General features: G+C 32.4%; 4 protein-coding genes across 4 annotated transcripts; 1 reads left to right on the forward strand and 3 right to left on the reverse strand.

Moving 5' to 3' along the window:
• Positions 1-2028: 2028 nt before the first annotated feature.
• Positions 2029-3584, reverse strand: LOC108195416 (uncharacterized protein At5g23160). Its single transcript, XM_017362377.2, has 2 exons — positions 3162-3584; positions 2029-2716 (listed from the first exon to the last, which is right to left on the reverse strand). The coding sequence occupies exons 1-2, from the start codon at positions 3456-3458 to the stop codon at positions 2144-2146; spliced, it is 870 nt and encodes a 289-aa protein (XP_017217866.1). The 5' UTR covers positions 3459-3584; the 3' UTR covers positions 2029-2143.
• Positions 3585-14463: 10879 nt separating this feature from the next.
• Positions 14464-18653, forward strand: LOC108196764 (serine carboxypeptidase-like 34). The gene is made up of 10 exons (XM_017364199.2): positions 14464-14995; positions 16145-16252; positions 16774-16869; positions 16955-17047; positions 17146-17234; positions 17328-17621; positions 17715-17851; positions 17948-18040; positions 18164-18269; positions 18384-18653. The coding sequence occupies exons 1-10, from the start codon at positions 14692-14694 to the stop codon at positions 18531-18533; spliced, it is 1470 nt and encodes a 489-aa protein (XP_017219688.1). The 5' UTR covers positions 14464-14691; the 3' UTR covers positions 18534-18653.
• A 139-nt stretch (positions 18654-18792) lies between these two features.
• On the reverse strand, positions 18793-21165 carry LOC108196766 (chaperone protein dnaJ C76, chloroplastic). Its single transcript, XM_017364200.2, has 4 exons — positions 20697-21165; positions 19947-20203; positions 19657-19840; positions 18793-19585 (listed from the first exon to the last, which is right to left on the reverse strand). Exons 1-4 carry the CDS (start codon positions 21045-21047, stop codon positions 18938-18940), a joined length of 1440 nt encoding a protein of 479 aa, XP_017219689.1. The 5' UTR covers positions 21048-21165; the 3' UTR covers positions 18793-18937.
• Positions 21166-21732: 567 nt separating this feature from the next.
• Positions 21733-26364, reverse strand: LOC108193197 (succinate--CoA ligase [ADP-forming] subunit alpha-2, mitochondrial). Its single transcript, XM_017359754.2, has 7 exons — positions 25994-26364; positions 25069-25278; positions 24059-24229; positions 23728-23851; positions 22981-23042; positions 22602-22683; positions 21733-22226 (listed from the first exon to the last, which is right to left on the reverse strand). Exons 1-7 carry the CDS (start codon positions 26186-26188, stop codon positions 22090-22092), a joined length of 981 nt encoding a protein of 326 aa, XP_017215243.1. The 5' UTR covers positions 26189-26364; the 3' UTR covers positions 21733-22089.
• Positions 26365-26508: the final 144 nt, after the last annotated feature.

Consider the following 26508-nt stretch of genomic DNA (forward strand, 5'->3'; position numbering starts at 1 on the left):
ACGTTTTATCGTTACAAAGAACCGTATTTTCATAAACATAAACAAAATTATCAAAATGGCCCTGGCCCAAATAAATAGTACTCTTGACTTCTTTTTTTGACTATGTCTAAAATTATTGTTTTTATTTTTCTTATGAATTATTTTAGCTTATCTATTTTTGTCCTTTCCCTTATTTAACATTACTTTATACATTTTTTCGTACCTAATTCTAGTATAAAAAAATCGATGGAATAGAAAAAGCAATGATATTTGGACTTGTGATTTTAGAAAAATAAATAAAATCATGATAATTAAGATTAGGGATATTCTTCATGATACACTCGTGGAATTGGCTATTTCCCAATGATACTGTCACATTTTTGTCTTATCTCTCTGGTAACTTTGTGTTTATGATTTTTCACGTATAATATCCACATGTTATGTAAAATATAATAAATTTAATTTCCGATAATAAAATAAATCGTTTATTTGAAATCCTTATTAAAAATACATGAAATAGACCTTTGAATTATATAAATCGGAGTTAAACCGAGTAAGATATATTTAAATTTCATAACCGAACTTTGATCATTCATATTTCACATAATTGTCTCTGATTTATATGATTTAGAAGTCTATTTCATTTTTTTTTACAAAGATTTCTAATATTCAATTTTTTTACAGTCTGAAATCAATTTCATTAAATTTTACATAACATGAATGTATATGTGGAAAACCGAGTTATCAAAAATAGAAGTAAAAAATACGCTGATACCACAAAGAAAAGCTAATTCCACGAGTGTACCATAAAAAATATCCTTGTTTATTAAATATTTTTATGTGGCACATGTTTAAACAAGTTTCGTATTTATAATCATGCATGGTTGTTTAGAAACCACTAGGCGCGCAGTTTAGTAGATTTTATGCATATTTAACAGATAACTCACCAACATATCTTCATAAACAACAGGAGTATTACTTAACAACTAGTGATGCGTTCATCATGTGGATTAAAAAAACATTTGGATTATTGAAACATATATATGTGCTGAACAATTCTACATCCCAATAATTTAGTTTTGTAAACAACAATAAAACCAACAGATATATTTGAATCAGTTGCCTCTGATCTACAAACTGTTCGGTGGCTTCGAAGTTGGCAAACCAAAATAGACTCAAAACTCGATCGAGCCCACACGGTTGCTTTCGTTCGTTATTTATATATTGAAATATTGAATATTGATTCAAATCGATTTTGTACCCTACGTCTTATGCATTTGCGCTGAACTTTCCACTTGCACATCACCTGTTAATTATTTTTAATTTTTGAATATTTATTTAAACATGCTAAGTGCGTTGAATTCGAATTTTGAATCATTTGAGAAACTAAAATCTTTATAAAATCTGGCGGACCCTTTGAAAATGAAATATATTTTCAATGTGCCGATGGCCTTGGTTTTCTATTACAGTGTGTTAGGCATGCGTCTCCGTTTATGAAATTTATAATGATATAAACTAATAATAATATAAATATAATTCACTTGAAAAACGAGTATAACAGTAAATTTTGATCTTGTTAGTGAATAGTAAAATATTGGTCTTGTTACTAAAATAATATATGGTCCGATTAATCTCATACTGAAATCATTAAATACAAAAACTCATCTCAGAGATATTAATACCTAAAATTTGATATGAGTGAGAATCAAACTCGAAACGTGGGGAACTACTGACGAATAACTTTACCACTTGAGTTACTCGCAACCCATATATTTTATTTTAGTTTTTATTTCATAAATTTGACAAATCCGGAGCTCCAATATCAATCCTAAGGTACCAACACACTTTAGACAATCCAGTGAAATCATGTGAACTTTCCAACTGCCATTTCCTTATATTCCAACTTGTTCCCAACTGCCGATTTTAGATAAACTTCAAAGTCTGTGAATATCTGGAATCAACTTCAAAAGCAGCCTCTCTTATTCAAACTTACACATCTTTCTGTCCTCAACCTGAGGAAAAGAAGCCACACTTGCATATCACACCACATCGAATACAAATTTGTTTTACTCGTCACATATTATTTCTCTTCGATATTTACATTTAATTCCCGAACAAAAATAAATACGTGACAGCAATACATTCCGAATCAAATCAACAAAAATCAAAAAATTCGGATGATATTTCGCTGATTTCTCTGGAGAAGCCCCTCGAGCACCACCTTCTTCTTGTGTTCATCGGAATTCAAATCTGGCACAGTGGAATATTCCAGTACATTATCGACAGTAACATTGGAATCCACTGCCGCTCGTAACCTAGGAATCATATAAAACCATGCAGATGTACAAAGAATCGCAGACAACTTACCTAAAAACAACATTAATAATAAAATTACAATTATGACTGATAATCCAATCATCGAATTCGAATTCGTAGCCTCGTTACTGTCCTTCTCATGATTGACGATATTGTCGTTACTCTTTTGGCGGGTGGTCAATTTTGCTTTCTTCTGGGGCGGTAGAGCGGACGTTTGAGCAACTCGAGCAGTACTGGCAGTGACGGAACCAGGATTTATGTTTTCCGGTGGTGAACTGGATTTGCTTGGCCTGGTTTTCTTGGTTGGCTCTTTTTTCCGGCTGGATTTCTTCTTATCATTCTTTTCATCCTTCGCTAAAGAATTTAAGGAGTTTATTTCGCGCCTTTCGAGGATGATTTCCTTGACAGTCCCCAACCTCTTCTGAAACCATGAAATACTACACTAAATTAGCCAAGCTAGCAGCCAGATATGTACTACACAAATGTGCAGTTGAACCGTTGAAATATAGCATAATATTCATTTGAGGTATTTAATAAAAACTTCATTCTCGATTCTACGAAAATTTTTATGAAAGCCTTTCAGTTACTTCTCTTCTTCGATGGAAGCTTGACTTTCCCGGAATGTATCTTAATTTTTGGCCTAATTCTTCTTCTGATTCGACCTCTGATCAGAAAGATATGTCGGCCTTGGTTCTATTTTAAGATGAACTGATTCTCAACATAGTATCAGAGCTTACGTTTGACGGAGGTCATGAGCGGATTTTGAGTGAGGGGGAGGGCGGCTGGATTAAACTCGAAAATTTTGAAGTTCTTGTATGCTAAATACATAAAAATACCTACAAAAATACAAATGATATAAACATTACCTTGTAATTACTAAGAGCGTTGACTCCGATGGGCAGCCTATATTTTTTGGAAGAACCAATGTTCTTCCTCTCCACCTCAATCTCATGCGACTTGCTAACCGGATCCAAGCTCCCGGAAACCGAAACATCGACCGGAACAGTTTTAGCGTCAGACTTCTTGGTCCAGAGCCTCGGCCAAGATGTCATTGAGTTCTTCTTCTTCTTCTTAGTCAAGCTACCAGTTTTGACCGAGTCTTCTTCACTGTCATGGGACATATTTTTCTTGGAAGCTCGTCTGGAGCAGCCGAAACATGCCATGATATATGAAGCTTCAGCGGTGTTGTATACTAATATTTATGGGTTTGGGAGAGTTTGGTGAGGAGGTTTTCGTTGAATTTGATGTGGGTGCAGTGCTGTTGAGCTCATTACTGAATATATCTGAATAATATAGTCGGTATAAACACACGCCATAGTTATATATATGCGTACGTACTTGAGAGGTATTTTAAAGATATCGCATTGTTATAAAATGATAATTTACACCATATAAAATAGTTTGGGGTTTTCTCATAAATAATTAAATCCAAAATTGTTTTTGCAAAAATACTACATCATTTTTAGATATTTTGCAAAAATATCAAACTTTTGAAAATATTTGCAAAAATACTGTATGCAATCCCATGTAACCATATTTGCAACCACATGCAACCATATTTGCAACCTCGAGGCTAATTAACTGAAGTTGTATCTGATTACAGACCGTATTTTTGCAACTATTTTCCAAAAAAATAGTTTTTCTGTAATTTTTTTCAAAAGATAGTAAAATCGTAAAAAAACTTAGAAAAAGTAGCATTTTGGATAAATCCCCTTATACAAGTGAATTACGTAAATTTGAAAATTAATATAGACTTTATAAAACCGACCAAATTTTATTTTGAAATTTAATAATCAATTCTAAATAATAAAATATAATATAATTATATATTAGAGACATGCTTAATTAATCATTGTAAAGTATGTACAATCTACTTCTATATATTAAATGGCAACCAAGGGCAAAAAGAGCAAAGAAAATGGTGGTGAAATATCCATTATACCCTTATATTAGTTGTAATTACAAAATTACCAAGTGATTCATTTATTATACTTGAAAATTAAGTATTAGTAATTAATACATTGCATAATAAGTATCTATTTAATTACAGTTATCACTTACTTATGACCACTCACTACAAAGAAATTAAAATATTAAATGTTGATGTAGTTAGTTAATTTATATAAAATTAATTAATGTGAATTCAACTTATGACATATAAATAAACTCCCATGTAAATTGTACAATCATAATTATTAAATTAAGATTTCTTGATTCTCATTTTATAAAAAAATAAATATAATTCTTTTACATGTGCGGATACGTCAAATTATTTCGATTTAACTTTGTGTGAAAAGTATTAAGCTACTGATTTCTTGCAACAGTCTTACGATTATATTACACATTTGCACAATCCTGCAAATATACTATGATATGGTTTTAAATAAACGAGCAAAGAATAGTACGTAATCAAAGAAGTAAAAATACTTCAGAATTGAGGAAACTAACCGGAACAAAAGGCAGTACAACCATATTTATCCGTTTGGAATTTTTACATTAATTATTAACATTAAATTTTATAACAAATAATAGATTTGTTATGTGTTGTGTTTAAAGGGTGGGAGTACAGAAAATTTTTTCTAGACATGTATCGTGTGATCCAAAGACTATAATCGATGTTTGTGTTCAATCAAATTCTAACACTCAAGTGACAAGTCAATTAATTGCTCTAACTAATATATTAAAAATTGAATTTTGATTTGACGTGGTAAGCGTATGAGTACTCGTATTAATTAAAAAGTGTTTATTTAAAATGTTTGGATACACTTGTAAACTCATTTTAGAGATTACTATATGATGAATCGTAGTTTATGTTATAATTATATATAAAATTTTACAAATGTTGGATGATTATGTTATGTGGGATCTTTTCTATTTTTAACCTTCAATTATTTTTCAATTTTTAATTGTATAATCCAAGGTGCCCTGATTTTTATTTTTTTGGTAAATGAGGGTGACATCTCATAAAATTTTATACTAAAAAAAGAGAATTTATAATGACTCTCAAATTAAATCTCTAAAAACACATCTCAAATGAGGGAACATCAATAGAAACTAAAATAACAAAATAACAAAATCTCCCACAAAGAAAAAAGAAACTTTTGACTCGAGTTATGTTGAGATTTATATGAGTTAGGCTCAAAATTGAGTTATCATCTAGCTAATATATCCAACTCGGAGCGCGGGTACTCGGTCGAGTTACTGATCAAACTGGTCAAATTTTAGTCAATATATTTTAACCGTTGACTATTAAATAAATAATCACATATAAACTATTAATAAATAAATAAATCAATCAATTAAATATCGATAAACTCGCATGATAAGGTAACAACAGAGTATTTAATAATCGATCGACCTGTTAGATATCAACCGTTATAATAATAGTATGGGCTTGAGTGATCCAAAATATATATAGATATAATTGCATGTTTACAATTATTATAGAAGATATAGGTTGGTTACACAAAGAAGAAGGGTATGGGTTGGTGAAGGATTAGTGGGTTAGTATTAACCCTGTATGAATTGAATTATGATTTGAGTTAGAGATTTCAGAATTGAAGTTAGGTAAGATTCTGATTTAGCTAAATTTAAGATGATTATATATACATGGCCATATTTTGTCTATAATGTGGTTCAAACTTTGGGTATTATTTGAGAGCGGATGCTTGAGTATGTTAGGCTTGATTCTCATAACTTGATTGACTATATTATTGATATGAATTTGATTAATAGTACTGGTTGGACGTGAGTTTTCCGCGACATATATTTTTGTGCTTATGCCATACATCAGAATTCGAATTTCGTATTTGTTATCTCTAATACGACCGACTGATAATCAATGTATCACTAATCGATAATTGATTGATAATTAGTAAAATAAGCTAACGAGTAAGATATATAAATATGTAGAATTTTACCAGAGAAAGAGGAGGAGAGGAAAGAGAGATGGAGGAAAAGATAACAAGTATTAACAAGTATTATGTTTATCTTCACTGTATGACTGCCTCATATAAATATGTTTTATATAATATGTTCGTCAGTGTTTGATCTTATCTCTTTTTATCGTAGCCCATAAACATATTAAATCAATTTTAATTATCATATTATTTCATGACTTTGTTTATATGATTCACTCGAACCGCGCCTATTACATTTATCGTTTATAAACACATTTGGTTGTGTTTTGATGAATACCACACTGAAAAATTGTAATATAAACCACTTTCATGTGGAAATTTTACCATGCCAACTTGAGTTATATGAAAATTTATTAGTTATTTCAAATCAGTTGTCATGGATATTATTAGTTTATCATAAAAAATTATTTAGATATTAATAAAATTAATATTTTATAAAAAATCAAAATTTAGACTATTAATCAAAATATATAATATAAAAAAAAATTATAGATGACGGGCCCGTGCCTTGCACGGGTTTTTACGCTAGTATATTATTATTTATGGTATCATTTGCTTCTAATAACAAATGAATATTATAGATAGTATTATCCCAAGTGACTGATTGACGGAGAATACAGGTCTCTTATAGGTTAACTTCTTGTGAATAAGTTTGATTTAACCTAAAATGTATTAATTATAATAACCATCAACATAAACGTGAGTTCTTACAAAATATTAACAAATATATTATTTATAATAATGGTTAATTAGTACCACTGCATTGGACTTTGGTGGGTAAGTAGTTTTTATAAGTGAAACACACGTTTTCCCCTTCTCCACGCTTATTGATCTATTCTAAGCAAAATGGGGCCTTAAGTTTTTGGACTCGATCATTGTGGAAAGGGTAAAAGTACATGGAACATGTTCGAGTTTATATAAAAGTAAAATCATTTCATACTCCTGTATTAATAGTACGATAATTTTATGTTCAACAAATTATTAGTTAAGTTTGAGAGTTTTTGGATTTTAAGTGTGATCTTTAATGACTATCTGTAATAACGAAAATGATTGGTGCACATGACAGTTTATAATAAAATTTTGTACATAATAATATGTGATGGGTTTAATTAGAATGATCCCATGTATTTATATCAACAACCCGAATTAAAATTCACCACATCAATTGACACATTATTATGTACAAATTTTATGTACACAATCTTGTGCACCTAGTACTACTCATATACTAATATTTTATCCGTCGTTTACTTTTTGTTGTCAAATTAACCAAATTTTGACCGTTAATTAGTAATTATTCTTACATGATCTTTAATATCGAAAAAATAGATTTTAAAATGAAAAAGATATAGATTATAGTAATATATTTTTCATAATTTTTTCTAATTATTTTATATATGTAAATTTCAGTCAGAGTTTAATCGATTTGAACAAAAAAGGTCAAACAAGACAAATAAATTGCGACGGAAGAAATATAAAACTATTGACAAATTAATTCGTTAACTATGTGATTCTTTTTTTTAATTTTAACTCTGGTCTTCAATGACGGTTTAATTTCTATGTTTATACACATAAAACAGTTTTCAGAATATAAATTTGGTATTTCATCATGGTTTTTTATTAAATATGTATAAAGTAGTGAAAAAGAGAATGAAAAGTGGGTGAAGTGGTGGAACTTGTTAATTTTTAATGTATAAAAAGGAGATAGTGGAGTAAAAATATTGTGAAAAGGGAGGAAAAATTGGATAGTGGTGGAACCCATCGATTATTTTTGGTAAGTTTTGAAATGTAAAGAATTGGATGGGACATCTCAAAAAGGAAAGTGTAAATACGTGGTGGGATGGAGGCAGTATGTATTAAATAAATATTTATAAACTAATTTTTGAAAAATAAATAATACATAAATATAATTCGTAAAAATAAATGTAACATAAATATAATTTCAAACTTTGTCATCAATTCTCCACCACAGTGTATCCCTCCCATCCATTATCGATGAAGTCAATCGTGATCGTAAAACGATGCTCCGCAGCTATTGATATTGTGGGAAGAAACTTTGATGGACGTCTTATTAATAACTTAGGTTGCGAAGTTAATGTTATATATTATTTTCAATTTGAACTTCTTACGATTCGCAAAACCTGCACGATAAATATTACTCAACACCGTATTTCTCACAGTATTTTCTGATCGCTAGATTGTTATTCAACTTTTATAATCAGACATTGCGCCTTCTTAGGACTCAACTGTTGTTATAGAGGATATCCGATTTATGATATCTATTTGAAGTATATTTCTTGTAATCATGCAGCTCATTAGACTGCTGATGAGAAATTTTTTCACAATTTTGTTCCTCTAGCCTGGGTTTCAAATTTTCATATTATGTTATCCTCGATCTTGATGAGTGATGTTGGTTTCTTTTAGTTTTGTTGGTTGGTTTCTCATTTCCCTTCATGTAAAAAAATGAAACTTGTTCTCAATTTTATATAAAAGCAAAATTATCTCATACTGCTAATTAATAGCATAATAGTTTTAAATTCTACAAATTAACTAAATACGAGTCTCTTCAAATTTTAACTAATATAAAATATTAACTTATAAATACACTAAATATGAGAATTTTTTAATTTTAACTCTGGTCTTGACAGCTTAGTTTGATATTTTTAATAAATATAAAACAATTTTTCAAAATATGAATTTTTTATTTGATCATGGTTTTTTAAATAATGTGTATTAACTAAATAATTACTCCCTCCATTTCAAAATAATAGTCGCTTTGACTTTGTGCACGTATTTTGAGGTGCAAAAAAAACATACTTCTACATGTTATTTTTGAATATTTTTTTTTCTGAATAAAAATAGAGATGTTAAACTTTTATCTTAAAAAAGAAAATTTCAAAAATAATGTGTAAAAATATGATTTTTTTACACCTCAAAATACGTGCACAAAGTCAAAGCGACTATTATTTTGGAATGGAAGGAATATAAACTAATTTGGAAAAAGAAAATAAACGTAAATATATTCCCAAAAACATAAGTAAATAATAATACGAAACACGATGCTAGATTTTTGACAGTCTGTATTAAGAATATAAACTGTATATATAATAAAAAGAGGCAACCTTTTGAAGAAAAAACCCAAAAACTCAGAGAAGAAAACATACTAAACTTTGCTTTAGAAGCAATTAGTTTTATCATATGTTAATCTGAGCAGCAGCAATTAACAAAGACTGATTAATTTTGTAGTTAAGTACTACCTCATTGATTAGCTCACAGGGCTGCTATTTTAAGCCTATCTTAATAGTGTCTGTTCTCAAGTCAAAGTCGATTTACACTTCGATCTTTATTGTTACAACTTATAATTTATTTATTTTAAAAGGAAAATAAATTTCCATTGATTTGTATGGCTGAGCTGGCTGTTCATGTAAACCTTAAAAACAGCCGAAAGAACATAAAAAGGAAAAAGGCTTGATGATTTCAGTTGTAAGCCCAAATAAAAGGGTCTAACTAAATTGCTAAGCCCACATATAAAGTAGCAAGTCCACTATGTATTTAGAGCAAGTCCAATACTAGATGCTATATATCTATTGCTATTGTTATAATATAGCACCAAAAAGTGTTTTTTGGTGCTAAAATAAAACTTGCACTCCAATGCTAAGTTCTATAACTAGTTTCAAATTTAACTAACTCATTAACTTTTACCTAACTTCTATATAGAACCAACTCATTAACTTTTACCTAACTCATTAACTCATTAACTAGTTTACAATTTCTAGGTATTGATGATGTGGCAACATGGATGGATCCATCCTTGGTTTCAAATATAGAACCAAGGATGCATCTATGCATGGATGCATCCAAATATAGCACCCTTTGGAGTTGAGTTTTTTTACTTTTGATGCTATAATATAGCAATAGAACCAAGTATAGCATTGGATTGGAGTTGCTCTTAGAGCAAGTCCAATGGTGATGCTAAAATAGATGTAGCTATTGTTATAATTTGAAATCAAAAAGTGATTTTTGATGCTAAAATAGAACTTATGGTCCAATGGTAAATGCAAAATAGAACCAAACATTTCCAAATCAAGCTATATTCTAATTACATAATCTTAAAGTACATAACTATATTTGTCACTATTACTTTATTAATGCATTTTGTCACTTGCATGCTTATGTGGCAATTATAGCACCATCTATACTTGGTTCTATATTTAGAACCAAGTATAACATTTTGCTATTTTACATTCAAGTTTAGCAACCCATTGGAGTTGAGTTTTTTGCTTGGGTGCTATATTATAGCAATAGCACCTTCTTTAACACCACCATTGGACTTGCTCTTAGGCGCAACAGGAAGGCCCTAATTACGGCAGCTAGAAGGTTTTATTTACCCGGTGTAAAATATTAGAATTTTATTATTCGATTTATGGATGTATTTGAATTGGATTAATTTGTCTCTATAAGATTTCGATAACTACTTTCGTCAAAATATTTTTATAAGAATATATATGTTTGAATCATAATATTTAAAAGTGTCATATTGAGAATAGAGTTAAACCGCCAAAATAAGTCTTAAAATAAAAAAAATTATTTTAACCCAAATATCGACCAATTATTGAACAAAAATTTTAATTTTTTAAATTAACTTGCAGAAGAAATTTATCCTTCATAACTCGTTGTGTGGACAAACATATTTATCCTACGTTTTACCTGCAGTTCCTAGTTTTACAGATAGGATGGGTGCCCCCTCACCTCCACCGCCGCCTCCTCTCTTCCGCCTCTTTCACTTCCACCGTCGTATTTTAATTGCAACCCCAATTGTCTTCCACAGCTCCGACGAAGCTACGCCGCCTGAAACCAGAGCTTCATGTCGTTGTCTACCTCCTCTGCCGTCCTGTTTTGACCTCGGCCCATCCCCTCCATGTTCCCGCCTTTTCATGTCCACCTCTTCCGTAATCTCCACCGTCATTATTACTCCCAAAATCGATAACAAGCACAGATCTGGAGGTTTCGCTGACTCCGGAGATTTTCACCATTTTTTGCAACACATATCACTAAATTCGAAAGAGGATATCACTAAATAGAATTGGGAATATCAATCACTTGTATTAATTTCTAGTTTTTATTTTAAAAATAGTTTCTATTTGATCATGAGTCTATATATATATTTCAATTTTATTAATTTAAGAATATTTGTCGACGTCAAATTTTGCTGTTTAGCTGTCTATTTTATTTATAATGTGAAAACATAATCACCAGATAGATAGAATCCCTTGATACATGGATTCAACCTCAAATCCTCAATATACCGTATAGTTTAATTCTTTTGACGAAGATAAACTTTTTGGTAAACCATGTAGATATCCAATTATCCAGCCGAGTTTTCACTCGATTTGTGTTATTCAATTCACCGGCAGCTACATAATCGCATCTTCTAGTTTAGGTTTATATCTTAAGATAATAAGATCGCATGATGTCAGTTTATTCGCGGCGGATGCTGTCTAGACTCTTATAAATAATATTATTTTATCACATAAATTTAAATATACAAATAGTAAATTTAAATTTTTATGATTTTATCGTATTTTGAAATTATAAAATACTATTTTGTGTTAAAAAATATATTATATGGAGCATACAGTTATGGTAGTAAATACATTTTCTTAAAATTAAAACAGTTTTTAGTACTCCTTCCCTTTCATTCATATATGGTTATTCTCAATTTTTGACACGCATTTTTAATGTATATAAAATATAGTTTCATAATACCCGTTTAACATTTTCTTTTTCTGAATAACATTATGCATGTAGAACCTCTTTTCCAAAAACAACGCACTATGATAGATGAAATAATTAATAAACATGTATGGATTATATTTCTATTGATTATGTTAAATAAGTATTTTTTTATTAAATATTAAATTAGTTCTTAAAAGTTAAATTCATCAGAAACAAATTCAATATTAAATTAGTTTTTAAAAGTTAAATTCATCAGAAACAAATTCAGAGTTAATCATATTTTGTAATCCTTGATTTTGACCCAGACACACAGGAGTATATCCTAGCTATTTAAAAACCCTAATGAGAGTCGACGCCATTTATAACTATCATCTATCCTTCATCACCCCTCCTTCTATCAAATCCACATCCATCTCATCCCGTTTTTTCCATTTCTAAATCTTTAATTTCTATTATAATAATTTTCAATAAAATCGAAATCTAAATCTTTTTAGGTGTGATCTTGTTACCGTACCCATCTTTTTGGGTTGTTGCTTGCCCCCAATTTGAGGATGTATATCTTGTTGCGTTTTTTATTCGTTGTCATGTTGCGTTTAGAATGATTTCTACGGTGTATTGAGAGATCTGGGCAACCCGCTTCAAATCTGGAATTGTGGTACTTATCGCGAAAGCTCACCTGGCACAAATTGTTCAATATATGGGGCATCTTTACCCAGTACCCCCAACCTCAGTTGGTGTCACTGATGGATATGAACACTGGTCTATCACCGATTTTTTATGTGCGCAGGTCAATTGTGATTCTACGATTTTCAGTGATGTTGGTGTCGACTGGATTGCTCGAGAAACTTTTGTAATCATTTTTATTATCAAGAATATTTATATTTTATCGGTTAAGCAATCTTGAAAACAAAGCGGCTATTTGTTTAGCTCGATTTTTGTTTCACAATCAGGTTGTAATTGTCGGTTTGGGGATTTGTCCCGACTGGTGTTCGTATGTTCTATGTTTAATAAAATCTTATTGTTCGTCAAAAAAAAACACAGGATTATCAATACATTTTTTGTGAAAACTTGCAATCTAAACTTTATAATCCATGTATTTTATAATCCCAAACCGTTTTAAATTGTCGTTAATGTTTATTTTATGTCCATGTTTATTTTACCTTATTTTCATAAAAATAAATTATATATTAATAAAAAAATATGATAATGTGTATTTTTTTCAAGTTCACCCAAACACGTCTAAGATAAATAATAATTCAAGAAAAAATATTTTTTTAAAATATGGAAGTGTTTATGTGGGATGTGTCTGGATGAACTTGAAAATAATACATAATTTCTTATTTTTTTAATAAATAAATGGCTTAATTCTTATGTAAGACAAATAAAATCATAAAAATATGAATAAATAACTGTAATTTTTAATTAGAAAAGCGAGTTGATTATAAAATTTGGATTGTAAATACTCATCTGTTTGGACTAAAATTAAGTGTTAGAAGTTATAATTGACTCAAAAATATATGAATAACTAGGTTTGGACGAAAATGTTTTATAAAATATCAGAACGTGTTATAAATTATAAAAATTTCATGTAAGAGCATCTCTTCCAATCATTAGAAACCCTTAGTTAAAAGTCTAGTTCGCTTACTAAAATAAAAAATTATAGCCAATGCACACAAAAAGATCACTCCAACCATAGCAAGCTATAGTCTATAATTATAGCCACCCCTATGATGGTTATATTTGTCGAACCACTACAAATCTGTAGTGAATTTCACCTCATATCCCGCAGTTTATATTCCTCCTTCCCGCTGATTACAAATTATTTATTACCATATTAAATAGATATATTCTATTTATAACAATCTAAATATTAATAACGTATTATTTTTAAATTATAACCAACCAATATAGTCAATACCATTGAAGCACAATGTCTTGTGAGTTCAGCAAATTTTACATAATGTCTTGCATGTCCACTTTAGCCAACGATTATAAACAACGTCATTCGAAATTTTAGACCCGAATATTGATCAACCAAAAAAATTAATATCTCGGATATATAATTCAGTTAATTCATGAGAATCAGTAGGTGATATTTAGAGTAAATAGAGTTATTATTTATTTTTATGTCAAATCGCAGAGTTATTTAACCCTAAAGAATCGATAACGGAATGATATCAAGTCTAATTAACAAAATAATTGATTACTAAATGATATCCATCAACCATTAAATAAAGAATTTCCATGCCAAAATAGAAATTCTAGAAGCTAATAAAGAAACATATTCAATTCAATATGACTCCCTAGAAAACAATATTCCCAAAAGATCAAGAAAAACAAATCATATATATTTGTAATTTTATAACCACCGATAATAACTAAATACAAAGATACCATATTATGGAAGTTTATTAATGGAAAAAGACTTCAAACTTTTCATTACAAAGCAATTGACCAGCTGATAGAAAACTTAAACTAGAAATTACCCACAAATCCCAACTTTTTCCTTTTGCATTTACTCTAAGCAACAAATTTACATAAATAAATAAGTATAAAGGTTCTTATCACAACAAGTTTATTGCTGTACATGCAAATATTATAATTTATGAACATTTATTTATGTAAAGTGCATTATTAATTTTGTACAGATGATTCTTATCTGTCAGTCTTTTACTATATATAGAGATGCACACTAGAAAACACAAGACCAGAAGGTTTGGAGAAGCAGAGAGACTTTAATATGGCTGTCTCTAAGTTTATGAATAGTTTTAATATTAATATTGTTGTTGTTTTTCTTGTGGTGGTTGTTTTGGATGGAGTTGTTTTGGCTAGGCATCAGCCTAGTGAGGTGAGCTATGAGGAGGCCAAGGCTCAGCAAGGGGCAGACCGGATTGGGAAGCTTCCGGGGCAGCCTGAGGTGAGTTTCAAGCAGTATTCAGGGTATGTGACGGTTAATGAAAGCCATGGAAGGGCATTGTTTTATTGGTTTTTTGAAGCAACTGAGGCTCCTGAGAAGAAGCCTCTTCTTCTTTGGCTCAATGGAGGTAATATTAGTTAATATTACTCTTTCTTTTTTATATTGATATTTGCATGCTTCTCTGGTAATTATGTTGCCAATTTTTGATTTTTATTTATGTGTGATCATCCTGCATGTGTTGACGGAAGAAGGTTAGATGTACGTAGATCATAAACAAATAGAAAACTTCTGTGAATAAATTAAGTATCTAGATTTTAAAAAAAGTGGTTAGCATGAATTATGTGATCCTTAATTATATATAAATTTCTCATTAAAATATAATGTACTGGTATTATTTATTGTCTGGGGACAGTTTTGCAATTTGTCATATTTCAGATAAAGCAAAAGGAGTGATGTATTTCTTACCAACCAACATATCTTGTCTAATTCAGTTAGTTATATGGACTTAACAGATTGTTACATTACATAAACTTTGTGATGCAGTTCTAACCAACTATTCCTTTGCATGATAACTCTCTAGTCTGCATGTGGATGTCCTGCCAGTGGTTGCATATTCTGATACAATACATTCAGTTTGATTCAGATATGGAACTATCCAAATTCCTGACAGAACCTGCCTGTCATCATCTCAGCAATGAACCCTTTCTGTTGTTCTTGTTCCTTTCTACACATTTTTCGCGATAGATTTGTCCCACACACCTTTACTTTAAACTATATAACCGGAATCTTAATAATAATAGTATAATCATATAATTCTTGGAAAAAATGATCTGATAAACTGGGGATTTGAAGGCACCTTTACAATTTAGATTAGCTTTGCCAGGAAACTCACAAAGTTTGCAGGCTTGAGTTACTGCATCAGCTTTAAAGAATTTACAGTAGTGTCATAATCCATAACTAGTCAATACCTTAGAGTGAGTGGACTTCTTTGGAAACAACTACCGTTGATAAAGTTCATAGAATCCACTCCCCTAAAATACAGTCAAATGCTAAAAAACAGGTCCCCAGCTTTTAATTTTTTGCAAAAAGAATATTAGCAAAGGTCCCCTCTTATCACAATGTGACCACTTTGCTTTACTACTAAAAATGACCCGTTTTTTAAAAATTTACGGAACATCTAGCATGCACTCATGTAAAGCAGAACAAATAATTTTTAAGGTAATACTGGAATAATTAAGTTTTCTAAAAGTAGTAAATGGCTATTGTCGTTTTTCAGGGCCTGGATGTTCTTCGATAGGGTATGGAGAAGCAGAGGAGTTGGGTCCTTTTCTCACACAGAAAGGCAAACCAGAGCTTAGCTTCAACAAGCACTCATGGAATAAAGGTGGACTTGAATATTATTTGTATAATGCGCCACTTCTTTTTAGTTTCCTCATGTGTGCTTTTACATTCTTGTAACTTAGGAAAAGGAACTTTGATAACTTTCTCCAGAAGTTGACCCTAATACATTTTCTGCAGATACACTCTTAAAAGGAGCCTAGGTTTTAGATTCAGCTGATGATACGAGTTTCGTGGGTTGAAAAGATAAAGAAAATGAATCTTATAAAAGAATCTGATGACAAAGAATAGTGTTAAACAATGTCATTTTTATTAACTGTTAGATCTTGATCTTTATACATTTTAAGGTACTGGGAAAATGCACTAGCTAAATGAATCTTATAACTTTAAAAACTCGAATAGTCTAAGACTTTGATTATGACATTCTGATACTATACTGTAGTACTCCCTCCGTCCCAAATCTTTTGTCTTATTTGACTTTTTTGTGGTCAAATTGACCAAATTTTGAGTAGTGAACACAGTACCACATTCGTTAACATGCTTGCAATGTTTGATTACTCTCTGCAGAGGCAAATTTGTTGTTCCTAGAATCCCCTGTTGGAGTCGGATTTTCTTACACGAATACCAGCAGTGATATCAGCAATCTTGGTGATACAATTACAGGTGTGGGAACATACACACTTACATAAAGTATAAATTGAACATAGTGTGGTAATATGCTCTTACTATTCTGTTCCGGTTTTATCAGCCAAGGACTCGTATATATTTCTAGTGAACTGGTTTAAGAGGTTCCCTCAGTTCAAGTCCCATGACTTCTACATTGCTGGAGAGAGTTATGCAGGTATGCATTTTCATCTGCAAATGCAGTACATAGATCAGAATTTCGTATAATTTTTCCGCGATGTATGTTCCTAATCAGTGTTCATGGTATGATTCCAGGTCACTATGTTCCTCAACTTTCTGAAGTCATTTTTGATAGTAATAAGCATGTCTCGAAGGAAGAATATATAAATTTCAAGGGATTTATGGTAATCAGTTCTATACTTCAATTCTAAGCAAGAATAAATAGTTCAATTCGAGTTATTGCAAGATGAAGTTACTAAGATTACATGTAAATGTAGATTGGGAATGCATTGTTGGATGACGAAACTGATCAGAAAGGAATGATTGATTATGCATGGGATCATGCTGTAATATCTGATCACCTTTACGACGAACTTAAGCTTGAGTGCAACTTCAGTGAACGTAATCAAACAGATGCCTGTGGCGATGCCCTTGATAAATATTACAATGTTTACAAGATCATAGACATGTATAGCTTGTACACACCTTCGTGCTTTGATAACAACGGAACCAGCATCAGTAGGCAGCTGCCAAAGATCCATGGCATTGCCCCTCATTTGTTCTCCAAACATGTGAGTTTTCTTCTGACACAACCATAAAAGATCATATGATATAAAACTAATGGTTTTTATAAATTCATTAAAATCGCTCCCTTGATTTTGCAGGATGGATGGCACAAGAAACCAGCTGGTTATGACCCTTGCTTATCAGAGTATACAGAAGTGTATCTGAACAGAGCTGATGTGCAGAAAGCACTTCATGCAAATGTCACAAAAATATCATATCCTTGGACTCACTGCAGGTACAACTTGAATTTTATATGTAATCAAATCTAAAGAGCATTCTGCTCGGATAAATCCAATGTATGGTTCTCATCGAGACAGGATATGTATTGCAGTGATGCTATATCATTTTGGGAAGATGCGCCATCTTCTGTGCTACCAGTTATCCGAAAGCTTGTGAATGGTGGCCTTCGTGTATGGATATTTAGGTACACTTAACCTACTAATAACTTAATGCCGATCTGTAAAATGTTTAAGAATGTTTATTGTTGCCTGGTGGAAGATGAGTTGATTGTTTCGAACATAACAGATGCTTAATGTTGTATTTGCAGTGGAGATACTGATGGAAGAATACCAGTAACAGCAACAAGGTTAACACTGAAGAAGTTAGGACTCAAGACTGTTAAAGATTGGACTCCTTGGTACAGCAATCAACAAGTAATCATCCAATCTTAAGAAGTTTAACCAGCAACTTAATAATCTATTTATTATATGCATTAAGATTTTATTTATAAATCTGTTCTCAAGAACTAACAGATTTGAAACTCATAGGTTGGTGGATGGACAATAGAGTATGAAGGGCTGATGTTTGTTACTGTAAGAGGAGCTGGACATCAAGTTCCAACCTTTAAGCCCAAAGAAGCCCTTCAACTAGTCAGGCATTTTTTGGCCGATAAGAAGTTGCCAATCACTCCATATTAAAACTTTGAATCCTTCTTCTAACAGAAAGGGAAGAAGAAGAAGAAAATAGAGTCCATTATATAACTTATTGAATGTAATTTAACATTTTTATTACAGAGTATAATAGATCTTCCTCTGCAATCCTGTTTTTCTGATATCAGTCTCACTTCAAGTGTTTTTTTGTTGATCATTCTTATTGTAGTGAGATTTGTTCATTTCCTCGACTGATTCTGTTCATAACGTGTCTAGGTTCTATTCAGAAATGTAAAATAGAGAAGGCTAGGTATGAAATGTAGCAATATATACTGGCATACTGCAACTACATGCAGTGATAATGTGATCTTATGTGTGCAAATATGTGTGTATTATCTATACTTTACCTACATGGCTAAATATACTCGAGGCCCTTTCAGTGCCTCAATACTCTACTTATCATTGCCTATCTTACTTTGAACAGCCTCTACTACTTTTGCTACATATAGGCCTATGAGATACCATGTAATACCTGTTAGAATCACCGGTAACCATGAGCTATTCACAAACTCCAACGCAAAAGAACCGTATATATGATCTTGAAGTCCCCCAGCAGAGCCTTCTCCAATCTGTGCTCGGACAATCACTGCTGCAACCATGGATAATCCCAGTGGAACAAAGTCTACAAATGGGTTGTTTTGTTTCTTCCTTAGAGCGACATTTCTTCTCTTATTTCTCACTTCTGATTTCCAAGAAGGGGTGAATTCTGAAGCTCTTTTCTCTGCTGTTGATTTTGGGACCTGGACATCACTTAATGGAACCCAATAATCATCGTGTACTATGCTTTCTGATGCTACTTTCTGGGCAAGTCTTGGAGTTTCTCGTGCTTGCTTTCTTGAAGCAGCCACTTCTCTAATTTTATCTAGGCTCGGGTCTGAGGATATATGTTCTGAGGATTTATCTGGAAGTAGCCTCATGTGTTGGCCAGAATTTGATGAAGGCGATCCTCTTGCAATAGGCGCCTGCCAGTATAACCAGTTTGAGATTGCTCTAATAGTCTGAATTGCTGATATCCTTGATTCCTTCTGAAGGTCTGAATCCTGAAAGTTCATATTTTTCCATGTAAGATCTGAAGGAATATTGTTGATAATTTGTCTAAAATCACCCTTACCTTGGAATGTTTTACAGTAGTTCTGTCCTTGTTTTCTTTAAATTTTTGCTGGAATTTCTCTACGTCAACAAATATATTTGAGACACGAACACCAGCAGTGTTGCCTGCACCAACTCTAACATTACCTCGTGGCTGCTTCGACATTAGAAACTCCAGTGCTGCCAGGTTTGACCTCTCAATTACACTACAGGATTCACATAAACATTTTAAAAACTTCAGACATAACCTATCTTTCATCAGGCTTTTCTCTGAAACTTCTAGTAATCTATAAAAGAAGTTAAGATCCTTACGAGATGCAATCAACAGGGCACGCTCCAATAGCCTCTTGGATTTTATCTTCAGGATCAGCCCATTGTCCAACAACTCTTGCTCTCCCATGAACAGATTCAATAGCAAACGTTTTCTCGGCTAACAGGGCACATTTTAAGCAGCCAACACACTTCACTTCATCAACAAAAACAGCTCTTTCCTCACTCTCTGATCCAAACCATGATGAGTATAAGGGCTTTCCTGTGTAGCCTCGAAATCCTTCAAACTTTGCTTGTTCCTGTAGTAATTTTCTCTTAGTCTTGGACATGCAAATTTAAGGAGCCACTAATATGAAAGAAATAACAGATTCACATAGTTCTACAAAGCTCTTCCTAAAAACAGCAAAAAAGTGTGGAATTAGGCAGAAATGTTCTATTTATCTAATTATCTCGGATCAGATCTAGTTAATTATAGCTTCAATTCCCATAAATCTTTTTATTTTTCAGAAGTTCGTGTTCGGTGCAAATTGCAACAGTCAATTATCCATCAGGTCACGGACTCAAACTTTATACGATCCGTTTTTCAATCTTCTCAATTCCTTAACTAAAATTCCAAATACAAAACAGCAATAAAGTGTGGAATTAGGCAACACTGTTCTAAATAATTCGGATCAGATCCAGTAAATCATAGCTTGAATTTCCTGTATTTTCTTCTTTTCTAATTGTCTGAAGGTCGTGTTTGGTGTAATAGTCAATTGTCCACCAGAGCACATATGAACAAAAACTACTAACCTTGTCGTAGAGAAAACGAGTGTTGGGATCAGAGAGAAGAGCATAAGCTTCATTAAGCACAATAGCCATATCATGACCAGCTGCTCCAGCTATATCAGGGTGGCAACGCTTTTGCAGAGTCCTATAAGCCAGCTTTATATCAGCTTGATCAGAAGAGCTGTCCACCCCAAGAAGATCATAAAGATCAAAGTCCGAGATCGAAGAGCTAGAATTTGAAGCTGCTTTACAAACAAGACGATGATCGTATGATTTTCGACAAGTGGTTGAAGAAGCAAACAGTCTGGAGTTTGGACTGAGATTGTTTACAGAAGGAGCTGGAGTGCATGCAAAGATTCTTGCAGAGCTCAACATTTTTGGTACTTTTGGTTCTCCTTCACTTTTTTTTTAAAGATAAAGATTGAGAGAAGGGAGAGGCTTAGATTTGATTATCTAGGATGTTGGAAGCAAGATATTTTGTGAGCTAGCATTCTTGATTTTATTTTTGGTTCAGTGTCCTGGAGCTTGATGTTTATGTTTTTGTTCCCACATGCATGTCATACAGAAAAGTAAGCCCTTTTAGGTGGGAGATATTTTTTTTTTCTTCAAGGTCTTGTACTTTCAAAAGAAGCTTTTTTATCAATATTATTTTTTGAATTAAATTTTTACTGAATCATTCACACTATCTTTTAGATTCCATTGTTTTGTAGTTGCTCTGAAACAACTAGTTTAGTTATAAGAATATATATATGAATAAATGCTTGATTCTCGAGCCCATGATTGTTAAAATCAAGGATCGGAACTAATAGGTTGATCCGCCAATTCTAAATTTATTGGAGATTTTTCAAAAAATCAAGAATCTTTGATCAAATCAGGGTGAAATCAATAAATTGCGACTCAGATGATAATTTTACTTTCAAAAACTCTTTTCCCATTTCATTTATCCATATATATTTTGGTGGTAAGTGGTAACATTTGGCATTTTGTTACTAGCTGGAGAGGAGTACACGCAATATAAGACCAGCTTCTGTTGAAGCTTCTTTGTTTAAGAGTAATAAAGTAACTGAAGATGACATACCTTGTCTTAGCTTGATCAAAATTCAGATAATTATCTCGAGCATCACATGAAATGTAAACTCAAGAAAATCTCATATGTTCGATAGTCAAAAGTAATGCTTACATATTCCTAATATCATACCCACATATTTCGGTTTTTTCGGCATCTTTTGGGTTAATTAAGAAGACATGATACACCATTAACCATTTTAGCATAAGAGTGTGAGCGTTTATTTGGAACAGCTGGAAAAGATATAATACCCGTAAATATTGACAAAAAGAGTACGCAATTTGCAACAAAAAGAGTATGCATTGTTTGCAAATCCTGCTGCAGCGCATGCATAGCAGGCTCCTGCCTTGCCTAAAGAAGACCTCGTTGTTTGAAGACGTCAAACATGGCTGTTCCTATCTTTGCTGGAGACTCCACTACTGTTACCCCAGCTTCCCTCAAGGTCTTAATTTTGTCTTGTGCAGTACCCTTTCCACCTGATACTATGGCTGCAAATGATAAAAAAGGGAACAAAAATTAGGTTGACTAATCACGGCTCCTTAAAAAGGAGATTCAAATAAAAAGCATGTCTTGTACAGAAACAGTAAACCATGTCTTATCTAGGCTAAAATATCTCCAGACAGTATTATACACAATTAATTAGCAATTTATGCGTGCCTCATCAGATATAAACTAAAGACTACAGACCAAATTCATTAGTTTACACTTTACAGGAAATATTGGTACTTAAAGCCTTCAAATGCACACGATATTTTTGTTAGAAAAAGGTACAATAATCTAATGGCCTATGTCTTTGTGATCATGTAGTTCATAGAGAAGTATGAATGCTTCAAATTTTTGGACCAAAAAAAACATAGCAATACCTCCAGCGTGACCCATACGTCGTCCAGGTGGAGCAGTGAGTCCAGCAATGAAAGCAACTACAGGCTTTTCAGTTCCACTTTCCTGTTTCACTTGTTGTAGTTAAATACTGGTCAAAGATATTTTTAACATCACGGACAACGTTTATCTCGGGCTATCCCAAAATCATATGATAGAACATGCTCGTTAAGTAAATAATGAAGTCTTTTGTTGAAAATAACTTCAACAAGAAATATGTTCATCTTCTCATATAAAAAAAATGCACCAGTCAGTCTTATTCACTATCGAGCATAGATAAGCTCAGGATCCATTGTCGATATATCAATAACAGGTGACATCTTTTTAAAACAAATAAGGTACATTACATCGATAAATTTTCACCTTTATAAGGGCTGCAGCATCCTCTTCTGCAGTACCACCTATTTCACCAATGAGAACGATACCTGAAATTTGAATTTAAGTAAAATTCAATTAGAGATTGAAAGAACTAGACCAAGCAACATTGTGACAAGGGATACCTTTCTTTCAAAACCCCAATAAAAAAATTAACAAAGCTAGATCCAAGCACAGAGTTGAGACACTCAATAAAAATAAAAGGGTCGAGAGCAGAAGTAAAAAGTTACAGAGAAAAAGTAATAAACCTACTCCTGCCTTAGTTTACAAAATAGAGCGCTGCAAATTAGAGAATGTATATTTATACAATTTCTTCAAGCTTTGTATCATAATGATGATATGACATCATTCGGGTAAAGATGTACAAAAGTAAATTATATTTAAGAAAGATTTAGATGGGTTGAGGAAGGGAGCGAGAAACGTTAGTTTTCCCTAAGTTTAATGGTATTACATGAGCTGGCAATACCCTTTTGTGCAGCCAAATTACAGCTACCAGAACTACAAGCACCGAAAGGAGTACAATTAATTTAGGTGAAAATCTATTACAGTTCAAAACTAACATTCAAAGTGGACCCTAGGTCTATCAGAGGAACCACATAAAAACCTAGCACCTTTTTAAAAAGCACTAGTTATCAGAAATATAAGTTACAACTTCTAAATGCACAAGGACGCACATGAATCAGCATATACTGAAAAACAGCCAATTAAATTTTCTCATAGTGCATCGAAGTTCACCTTCTGTCTGGGGATCAGCAATAAATTTCTTCAGGCAATCCACAAAATTTGTACCATTAAATGGATCCCCTCCAATACCAACACAAGTTGATTGCCCTAGGCCAACAGCAGTTGTTTGGAAAACCTATCAAAGGTATTTACATAAACATTCTTGGCAATGGAAAATGATCATAAATGGAAAAACAGCTCATAGGCAACCAGTACTAAAACAACATATATGCTACAGCAGAACTTTTGCCTAGTCGATATCAGGATTAAGGAGTCTCTATGTCCGTAATTTCAAAATCATCATAGGTAGCATTCAGTGTACAAACCCTTATATATAACTCACCGCCTCATAAGTCAATGTGCCGGATCGAGAAACAATTCCAATCCTTCCTGGTTTGTGAATGTACCCAGGCATAATCCCGATCTTGCATTCTCCGGGCTTAATGATACCAGGGCAGTTTGGACCAATTAATCGGGTTTTCGATTGCTGTAAGAGAGCAGCCTTGACACGAACCTGCAGGATGGTACTAAATATCATATTATCCAAACATAAATAACAAACTTTTATAAAACAAGCAGACAAAAAAAAAAATCAATTATTGCCTTCACAGATCTAGAATAATGTTCATGCTCACAATGCAATCATAGTTTGTATTCACAAAAATTAAAGAAGAAGTTAAACACATAAGAGAAATCTGGCAAATGAAGCATTAGATATTAAATATGTAAAACAAGATCGTCACACCTACAAGTACAGAAATGCAATCCGGTCGATAGCCTGCTGTCAACCAACAAAGATCCAAAGTTCTCATTAATTCTCTTTGTTCATAAAACCATATTTGTAATAGCTAAAGAATTATTGTAAAGTACAAACTATAGTGGTGCAGCTAGAATAAACATTTTCACAGCCACTGTATCCATCATGCAGAATTTAAGAGAACAATGCTATAGCAAACATTGATCCAAATTGTTGCAAGCAGAATTCTATTTCTCTATTAAAGCACATCTTATAAACACTATTCTGTAAGAACGTACTATACATTACTCTATAACAGAGATATATGAAATGTTACAGCCACAAGGATGTCAAGGAAGTACATATTCCATCCGAATGAAAAATAAGACTTCACATATTACAGTCACAACATCTTTTTATTTCTATTTTGTGAGGATAGCTTTTATATGGTTGCATAGCTGGATAGCTAGACGCTAGAAATTCTACTAAACCTTCAAAAACTTATGACGTGAATAGATACACATCACGACCCAAGCTAGCCTGTATATGCTTATTTATACCTGTGGATTTGTGTCATGTTTCTTATGTGGTGTCTAATAGATGAAAAAGCATAATACCATGTCATGCTGAGGAATTCCTTCTGTGATGCACACAATCAAATCCAACTCAGCTTCCAGTGCCTCCATAATAGCTTTATAAGCAAAAGCTGGAGGAACATATATAACGGATGCATTAGCCTTGGTATCAGCTTTTGCTTCTGCGACTGTATTATAGACAGGAAGCCCCAAGTGTTCAGTCCCCCCCTTCTTGGGAGTAACACCACCGACCTATTCATGCAAAAACAACAAAAGGCGATATTTTGTTAACATGTTATAGTATTCCCTTATTTATTAGTCCCATGAATAGAAGAGCAGAACAAATATTACTGGTACAAGAGTGTACAATCAAACTGTTTGAAGTAAATAATATCAGAAATCATAAACACTCCAGTCTAAACCAACCAAATACATTTACAGGATGAGCAATCATTTAGTTGTACAAATGTCGATATATTGTCAAATTAAACTTGCCTATCCACACACCAATGCTTATACGACAATCCAGACACTAAAAACCCCTAAGCCAGCCATTTATGTAATAACAACCGTAGGTAGCTTTTGCCTAACCAGCGAAATAAACGCCATTACGTCTTCAAATTTACTGTACTTCAAAACTCAAACGACCTCAATCACTATTCCTTGTGTAAACTTCTTGCTAATTTTTAAAGTACACACCACTTTCGACAACTTAAATTCCACGAAACATCATAGCTTTCGCTCTAAGAACAAAACAAAACCGATAATTCCACTTCATAATCAACTCGCAATTAACCATAAAACAATCAAAACGCCACCTCGTGTACCACATAATAAAATGTGCACACATACATAAATAATCAGTATAATCTCTATAAATTAATATTTTTTTCGGTCCCAACATAATAGCAACATTGTATTAATAATCTCGATAAATTAATTAAATTCTCCGATCCTCCTTTGTTACCATTTTAGTGCCGTACTCAATTGCTTGTTCAGTGTGAAAGGTGCCGTTTTTACCGGTGATCCCCTGACAGATCACACGTGTATTCTTGTCAACGAACACCGCCGGCGGCGGCGGAGCAGTGGCGAAGCATCGAGACTGCTGCGCGAGCTTCGAGGACAGATTGGCGATGAGCTTAGTGGCGCCTTGTCGAGCCATCGGAAACAATGGCTGAGCTAGGGTTAGGGTTTGACTCAGATGGTTGAATTGATTGAGATTTGGGGTTGAAACTTGAAAGTGAATAATAAATTGGCAACGGAGAAATAGAAAGAATATTAGGACTGTCCTAAATTTTAAATACTAGGAGAACTTTAATTGGTTTAAAAGTTTGAATATGTTTATTTATTGACATGTTAAATTGTTTTCGGAGCATATCCAAGAAAATATCGTAACGAAAAATTCAATTTGACATATCAAAAATAAAATAATATAATCGATCTTTTCAAAAAATTATTCTCCAACCATACCCGCCGATTATC

The sequence above is a fragment of the Daucus carota genome, chromosome 7 (genome assembly GCF_001625215.2).
Source record: "Daucus carota subsp. sativus chromosome 7, DH1 v3.0, whole genome shotgun sequence".
Lineage (NCBI taxonomy): Eukaryota > Viridiplantae > Streptophyta > Magnoliopsida > Apiales > Apiaceae > Daucus > Daucus carota.

Excerpts from the sequence above, each read along its gene's own strand:
- LOC108195416 (XM_017362377.2), bottom strand. The coding sequence starts at position 3,458 with ATGGCATGTTTCGGCTGCTCCAGACGAGCTTCCAAGAAAAATATGTCC. Across the intron at positions 2,717-3,161 it reads ACGCTCTTAGTAATTACAAG|AAGAGGTTGGGGACTGTCAA; the intron begins GTAATGTTTATA and ends TCATGGTTTCAG.
- LOC108193197 (XM_017359754.2), bottom strand. The coding sequence starts at position 26,188 with ATGGCTCGACAAGGCGCCACTAAGCTCATCGCCAATCTGTCCTCGAAG. Across the intron at positions 23,043-23,727 it reads TGCTGATCCCCAGACAGAAG|GTATCGTTCTCATTGGTGAA; the intron begins GTGAACTTCGAT and ends TTCAAATTTCAG. Across the intron at positions 22,227-22,601 it reads ACGTATGGGTCACGCTGGAG|CCATAGTATCAGGTGGAAAG; the intron begins GTATTGCTATGT and ends TATCATTTGCAG.
- LOC108196766 (XM_017364200.2), bottom strand. The coding sequence starts at position 21,047 with ATGTTGAGCTCTGCAAGAATCTTTGCATGCACTCCAGCTCCTTCTGTA. Across the intron at positions 20,204-20,696 it reads CTCGTTTTCTCTACGACAAG|GAACAAGCAAAGTTTGAAGG; the intron begins GTTAGTAGTTTT and ends AAATTACTACAG. Across the intron at positions 19,586-19,656 it reads CTACTGTAAAACATTCCAAG|GATTCAGACCTTCAGAAGGA; the intron begins GTAAGGGTGATT and ends ATGAACTTTCAG.
- LOC108196764 (XM_017364199.2), top strand. The coding sequence starts at position 14,692 with ATGGCTGTCTCTAAGTTTATGAATAGTTTTAATATTAATATTGTTGTT. Across the intron at positions 14,996-16,144 it reads TCTTCTTTGGCTCAATGGAG|GGCCTGGATGTTCTTCGATA; the intron begins GTAATATTAGTT and ends GTCGTTTTTCAG. Across the intron at positions 17,048-17,145 it reads TGCTGGAGAGAGTTATGCAG|GTCACTATGTTCCTCAACTT; the intron begins GTATGCATTTTC and ends GTATGATTCCAG.